Source organism: Onychomys torridus, chromosome X (genome assembly GCF_903995425.1).
Source record: "Onychomys torridus chromosome X, mOncTor1.1, whole genome shotgun sequence".
NCBI lineage: Eukaryota > Metazoa > Chordata > Mammalia > Rodentia > Cricetidae > Onychomys > Onychomys torridus.
In genome coordinates, this window is record NC_050466.1 from 86,094,467 (window position 1) to 86,102,127 (window position 7,661).

Here is a 7,661-nt window from a genome sequence, read left to right on the forward strand (position 1 = left end):
AGCAGCGGAGGCCACCTGTGCCCCCGCCACGTCCCCCTCCATGTGCCCCCCCTCTGTCCCCCTCCCCGTGTGTTGCGGACCCAGACAGCATCTCGTGGTAGAGGCAAAGTCTCGCGCAAAGCTCTGCCAGCCCTCGCGGGGCCCCGCCCCCTATTGCTGAGGGTCACTACCCAGTCCCCACTGACGCGGGGGAGTGCGCACGACTCCTTGCCTGCAGCAGTAGGCTTGCGTGCGCAGAGCCAGAGACACCTCAGGCTCTGAAGTGCGCTGGGACCTGGACGGACTGGCGGCTAGTCCGCTAGTCAGTCTTCATCTCTCCGCCTAACTAGCACACTGAGGCTGGTAGGCTCCCAGCTTTCCAGTCCTTCTCCGGATAGAACGTTCTAAGGTAAGTCTCAACATTTACAGGAAAGACTGGAGATATCTGGGGGTGAGTTGCTGTCATTGCGTCTGACACCAGGTAAACAGGGAAATGGGCAGACTATGGAAGGGTTTGGGGATATAGCATCCTCAAGTCCAGGCGCCCACAGCCCCGAGTCCTCAACCTTTTTTTTTTTTTTTTCCAGGATGCATTTCTTCCACAGGTTATCCTCAAGCGCGAAATACTGAATTCTTAAGAGCTCTGGGTGAATCCTTAGAATTTCCCTCCTGTTTTTGTCTGTTCCTATCAGCAGGGATCCTGGCACTCCTGAAAAGTGAGGATATCTGCTCCAAAACCCTATGGAAAGCCCTCCCTCCTATTTACTACCTCCCATCCAATTCTCAGGCTACTGGATGCTTTAGACCCCCAAACTGTCATGCTTCCACAATGAGATGTTGTTGTTGCTGTTGTTGTGGTTGTGGTTTCTTGCGCGTCAAAGTACACTCAAACTGTAAGCTTGATCTTGAGACTGCCAGCTTCAGAGATGCAGGGTCCTTATTCCATCCCCAGCCCCCTAACCCTCCTCCCCACCTTACTCTCCAGGGAAGGTAGGCTGGAAAAGGCTGTGGTCAGGGACTAAGTCTCCTGCCACAGAAACCCTTCCCCCACTGGAATCTTGTGCTCCATAACTGGGGAGGGGGTCCCACCATAGGGTAGAGATGAATCAGTGTTCATCATCCTTTCTATTCGCAAGAAAGAAAAGAGCAAATCTCTGTAATTAGAACTATAGAATCTCAGTCTCCAGGGTGTTGGTGGAGGTTGAGGGGTGGTCACCAATAGCAACCACCCTCAGGAGGCTAAGAGGTCTGTGATGACGCAGTTCCTTAAAGCCCCGCCCTCCTGAAATTTGAGGAAGGGGCTATGGAATGAAATTATATATTCCTCTTCACTGCCCCCTTCTGACTATTTGGCTAAAGAGAAGTCTTTCTGGGGAGAAGTAGTTCTTCACAAAATAAATAATCTATGTTTTTAATCCCTCCCCCACTTGATGGTCTAGAAAATGCCAGAAACTGCTTGGAGCTCCCTCCTCCTTCCCCATATTCCCCTGAAACGAAGGGAGGGGCAGGGATTCAGACCTTTAAGGCCCAAAGCCTGGCTCATTTAGATGCTATGTTGGAGTAGCTCCTGCTTAGAGAAGCCACCCACCATAGCCTGTCTGCCCCTAGTCAGAAGGGAAATGTAGGGAATATATGTGGTTAAAAGGGATCCCTAACCTTAGCATAAGGATTCTCCTTCTTTGCTCCATACCACATTTTTTGAGACAGGCTCCTACTATGCAGCTCCATCTGGAACTGGTTATTATAGGCCAGGCTGTCCTCAAACTTGCGCTTTAGCCTCACTTGGACTGGAGTGACAAGTGGGGAACATTCTGTCTGGTAATATAGTATTTGTGATTTAATTGTGGAGTGTTGAGTGTGGAACCCAATTTTTCAGCCATGCTACGTGTCTCTCAGCTACATCCCCAATTTTCCATAGTAAGTTTTTTGGGGTGGGGAAGGAGACAGAAAGGGGGGGATCGGTGGCTCCCCCCCCAGTATAACCAATATCACAGACAGAAATACATTATTTGCTCTACACAGTCATGTACCAGACACCTTCAACAAAACATACCATACAAGTGCAAGTACAGCAGAGAAACTCATCATATAAATACACAGAATGCAAACATACCACAAAAACACACTTAGGTATTGTTTAGAAAATGCACACCATTCAAGTCTGCACTGTGGAAACATAAGCATGTTACATGTAAGTTCACATAAGAAACAGAACATAACATTCTAAAACAAATCAGTCAAATAAAACACACACACACACACACACACACACACACACACACACACACAAATGTCCATGCACAACCTCCATGGACATGAACTAACAGCAAAACACTTCACACACACACACTACACACACACACACACACACACACACACACACACACTACACACACACACTGCACACACACACTACTGCACACACACACTGCACACACACACTGCACACACTGCACACACACACATTCACACACACACACATACACACACACACACACACACACACACACACACACACACACTATACCATTTTCTCCCTTTTGGTCAGAACTTATTTGCTTAAGAACAACAACAACAACAAAATTAGGTTTCCAGTATTAGGAAACCTAGCGATTTTTTTCCACCAAGAAGAAGGTGTTTGGGTAGTATACATTTTCTTTCATGCATGCTAATTAAATCTTCTCCATCAGCTTATGAAGTGTATATAATTGCCATTGGAAAGGTGGAGAAACCAAGGCAAAAAAAAATCCTTTTAAGTATGTAGTTTTATTTGTGGTTGACACAATGATTGTGTATATTTATGGGTATATTAATACATTTTGACAAATGTAGACAATGCAAAATTATTGGACTGTGGTAATTGGCATCATTTTATCTCATGAATTTACCATTTCTTCATGTTGAAAACATTCAGGGGTCTTTCTAAAATTTAGAAATATGTAACTAATTTTTGTTAATCATAGTTATTTGCACAGTCATATTGCAAGTTAGTAATGGGAATGGGTAGTACAGAAATGTAAATAAAATCATGCCTTTAAGTTTACAGTCTCTGATATCCTACCCTTTCTCATGTATGTAAACATGTATATTATTTCATAGGTGTCAGCTCCTGCACCTATTTAGAAGCCCATTTCTTCTGGCTTGTTCTTTTTATTTATGTAAAATTCTCAATACAAGTCAGAGCAGTCAAAGACCTATAATTGTTTTCACAAAGCAAGGTAGAAAGGTCAGACTCCCATAACTATACAACTCTATGGCAATAATCTAGAGTTACCTATTCAGCTAGACCTCAATAACACAACTCTAATTAAGCATTAATTGCTAAGCAATTAATTAATTGAATGTGTATTACAAGGCAGTGACTGTTTTAGGAAAGATTTATCCATTATCATGGTAAGAAAACAGGCTGGTGTATCTATCATTCTATATGGGTGATCTAATTGGTTTCACAGGATTCCATCATCTTAGTCAAAGTGGGCTAACGAGCCTGCTGGCTTCTCTTCTCTTATAAAAAGGTTAAGACCTTAGATCCTGGCTTTTTTGGACTCACTATTCTGTAAAATACTAAAGTCTTTGATCCTTTGCATTTTAGGTGGAACCAGGAGCTTCTGTTTGCAAGGATTTGGAAAAGGACTTCATTGTCTATATCCTTTCTGGTCCCTTGGGACCTGTTTAGTCCTTCTCCCTAAACAAAAATGAATACTTCTTTCCTGTTACAAATGGAAAGTACCATTGATTGGCTCCAACAAAATGTCAGTTGGGCTCCATTTTTTGAGGATGAAAGTTGCAATTACACCAGTCTGAATGGAACCAATGTCTCAAGTGCAGACTGGGAAGGAGCAGCAGGAAGAATCAGGAAGTGGATAGGGGGCAATCCCCACATCATGGCAAAGATTGTGCTGACTTTCGCATATGCAGTCATCATAATGATATCCCTCTTTGGCAACTCCTTGGTATGCCAAGTTTTTGTCAAGCACAAAGAAATCAAGAAATCAACAGGCCTTCTCATCTTCAATTTGGCAATTTCTGACATTTTGATAATCCTGCTCAACAGTCCATTTGCTCTGGTGAGTGATTTATATAGAGTTGGTTTCAGTACATAAAAAGAGACTGCTCTATTTTAGGGGTGGATGATGGGACTAAGGAAACAAAAGTGAATATGCAAGCATGAGGCCTCCATTCTATACTCCAGCTTCTCTGCAGTGCTTGAGGACAGTATTTTAATAAACAACCTATGCATTTTTCTTCTTGATTTCATCCCATAGGCTCGTTTCCTGACTGGACAGTGGGTATTTGGTAGGATTATGTGTCATGTCAGTCGTTTTGCTCAGTACTGCTCCCTCCACGTTTCAACTCTTACGCTGATGGCAGTTGCCATGGACCGGCACCGGGTAAGACCACTTGAGGACAGTTTTGAATAAAAGAGCAGAGATTGGGAAATAGCTGGGAAGATAAGACATCTTGCAGAAATCTACAGGGTGGAGCCATATTTGAGAATAGAATATGTTTGTGGACTGGCTCAGATACTTCTCTCCACTATCATACATACTCCTACACCTGGATGCCATTTTGAATTTCAGAGTTTCAGCACCATATGTGTGTTTTAAGCATTCTCTCTTCTCCCTCTAAACTATCTTCAATCCATCTGTGTTCATAGAGGAATAGGATAAATTAAATTAATAGTAGAAGTAAATTCTTTAATCCAAGCAGAAACTCATCAACCTTTGTCTGATTATGCAAACCTCACTGACCTGGGCTGATTCAGGAAGAGTGTTGCTTGTCTTTTGTAGGTAATTCTGCACCCAATGAAACCAAGGCTAACACACTCCCAGAGCTTAACGGTTGTTGCTGTGATCTGGAGTATTGCAGTGTTCCTTGCTCTTCCACATGCAATTTACCAAAATCTGTTCACTTTCATCGGCATGTAAGTCAAACATAATGGATAATTTCACCTTTTTCTTTATAGAGACTCCCAGGAAGCTGACATTTGTAATGTTCTTAACTTCATTTTCATCCATTTCCCATTTTCCTTAATATAATATATGGTGTTGTTTTGTAATTCTAATGTGTTAATGGAACCAAGAGGATGGGCCACCAAGTTAAGATCACTGTCAATGGAGAATCTGGTTGTCTTCAGATTGATCTATACGTAGACTAGGCCCTTAAGAGATAACATTTTAGTTTATTCCCTTAATTTTAAAATTGAAGAAATTGAGACTTAAAGGGACAGGGATTTCTTATGGATATACTGTGCAAAGTAGCTACTAGAAGATTTCTGGGGTCCTTTAAGTTATTCTTGTTGTCATAACTTTTATTCTGCTTTCCTCCAGGGATGGCACTACCAGGAGCTACTGCCTCCCTGCCTTTCCTGGACCGAGCCAGCAGGTTTCGAAGTATGTGGACCTTGGGACATTTGTATTGCTGTACATCCTGCCACTTATGGTTATTGTTGTAACCTATTCTCACCTAGGAAAGAGGTTGTGGCTACAAAATGCCATTGGTGATGCATCTGCTCGTCAACTTATGGCACACTACCAGAAGCGGAAGAAGAGCATCAGGATGCTGATACTTATTGTGTTGGTCTTTGCAGTTTGTTGGTTTCCACTTAATTTCTATGTGGTTCTTATTTCCAATGCAGGCGTAGAAAATGATAGTGTGCTTTTCTATGGCTTTCACTGGTTTGCAATGAGCAGCACCTGTTACAATCCTTTCATCTACTGCTGGCTCAACAGGAGCTTCCGTGCCAAACTAAGATCTATATCATCTTTCAGGATGCAGTCTCTGTTTGTATGTAGCAGGTCCCAGGTTCAGCAAATCAAGCCAAAGGAGAGTCATGAGCTTCGAGAACTCCGCACATCTTCACTGCTGCGAGTTCCCCTGGCTGTTCCAGAGCCCCAGGTATTTGAGGATCCCAGTTTGGCTACAGGGGATAATTCCCAAGTTTCTGTTCAAGGGGATTGGGAAGATCCAGATCCCTCCATAGATGAAGAGGCAGCAGCAGTAGCGGGGCCCTCAACCCAGGATCCTTACTTTTGCATTCACATGCAGACTACCAGTCACTAAGTTGGGCACCCATCTAATCCATTGCAATCTTGCTTAATCAGCACCTTCTCCCAGACAATTCAGTCAGAGATGGGGTAACCTTTAACTTAGATGTTAAGTATAATGCTTTACTATCGTGTGCACCCTCACAGATCCATCTCTCTGGATCTTTTCATAGTTTTGAGTCTTAGCTCTGGCATCAGAATTCTACTTAAGTCCACTGTACCATAATGTGGACAACTGACTGTGCCAGACCCTGAAGGAATTTGTTGACTTACTTACCTTACTTACTTTGCAGATAAATTTATGAGAACTACATTTCCTGAATAAGATTCTTTCTTTGCCTCCAGCTTTTGCCTGTGATTATTGCTAGTAGTGATAGTGAGATGGAGGAACTGTGAGTGAAAGAGGTCTGTGTACAGAATTACTATGAAGACTACTTGGTAGCCCCTCTCTGCCAATAGGAACACCCTTTTCTTCACTGCCCTTGTGCACCGACTTCGTGCTCTCATGTAATTACCTTCTGCATCAACTTAGTCTGAGGCAAATATTCATGATAAGGAACAAGAAATACTGGACTTCTATTACCCCATCTTTGTAAATGTGACTCTATAAACCCAGTCTACAGATCTTTGATTTTAGATTAATTTCCCCCATTTCAGATATCTCATCTTGTCTATAACTGTGGACTTTATCTGGAGGAACTACTTGGAATTTGTATTAGATAATTTAACTAATGTATACTGGCATATTTGGTCTCTGATGAATTTATTGACCTTTCCTATCAGAATTGGCCATCTGAGTTGAGTTATTCACTGACTTTCAGTCATATATTTATCCTAATACTTTCACAACAAGCAGAGCAGTATCTCTAACCCCCCAACTATTCCCTATCAACTATAATTTGTTGCATCTTAACATGACATAATCAAGTGCATACATGCACACACACGCATACATTTTTATGTTAACACAGGTATAAGCTTGTATATATTGCTTCTTGTTACCTCTCATGCTATCCACCTGCCTGGTGCTCTCACTTATTTCTACCTGTAATTTTCATGCTAACTGAGCCTAGACAAGATTTCATGCCTTAAAGTGAAGTCTTGAAGGCTCTGAGAGTGTGGCAACTTTTTGCCTCTGGAATCAGCATTTCTTTACAGTTGGTGCTTCACGTGTTTGTTTGATTTGATTTGATTTTTTGGTGTTGTATATCTCCCTGTGAAAATTGTACAGATTCATAACCTAATTTATGCTCTTATGTGCTAATTCCATTCCTTTGCTATTTCTATGCTTTTCTCTAACCATATCAAGTTATCACTTATGAGTGGCTTTCATTTTATGTCGCTTTCTCATATACTCATTTCAATTCAATTCATTTAAATTAATAATCTATATTCTCTTTTGTTAATTATGTCAGTCTCACACATGGGGTGTGTTATACACTCCAGTTCAGAAGTACACTCATAGAATACAACACTGCTTCTCTCTCCTTCCAACATTTCATCCGGGTGCTCACTTTTCCATATTTGTTTGTTCTGGTGTCTCTAATATTGGATTTTGGTTGCTGCCTTAACCAGAGGTTCACAACTTCTTGTGCTGAGGCTCATCATCTCTTCACTAGTTGAAGCCTCCTCATT

The 7,661-nt window shown here is 42.0% G+C and overlaps 1 protein-coding gene across 1 annotated transcript; it reads left to right on the top strand.

The window, feature by feature from the left end:
* Positions 1–3,674: 3,674 nt before the first annotated feature.
* LOC118574720 (probable G-protein coupled receptor 83) lies at positions 3,675–6,042 on the top strand. Its single transcript, XM_036175633.1, has 4 exons — positions 3,675–4,046; positions 4,245–4,370; positions 4,770–4,903; positions 5,310–6,042. The coding sequence occupies exons 1-4, from the start codon at positions 3,675–3,677 to the stop codon at positions 6,040–6,042; spliced, it is 1,365 nt and encodes a 454-aa protein (XP_036031526.1).
* Positions 6,043–7,661: the final 1,619 nt, after the last annotated feature.

Coding starts and splice junctions, on each gene's coding strand:
- LOC118574720 (XM_036175633.1), top strand. CDS start 3,675: ATGAATACTTCTTTCCTGTTACAAATGGAAAGTACCATTGATTGGCTC. Junction 4,047..4,244: donor TCAACAGTCCATTTGCTCTG/GTGAGTGATTTA, acceptor TTCATCCCATAG/GCTCGTTTCCTGACTGGACA. Junction 4,371..4,769: donor TTGCCATGGACCGGCACCGG/GTAAGACCACTT, acceptor TGTCTTTTGTAG/GTAATTCTGCACCCAATGAA.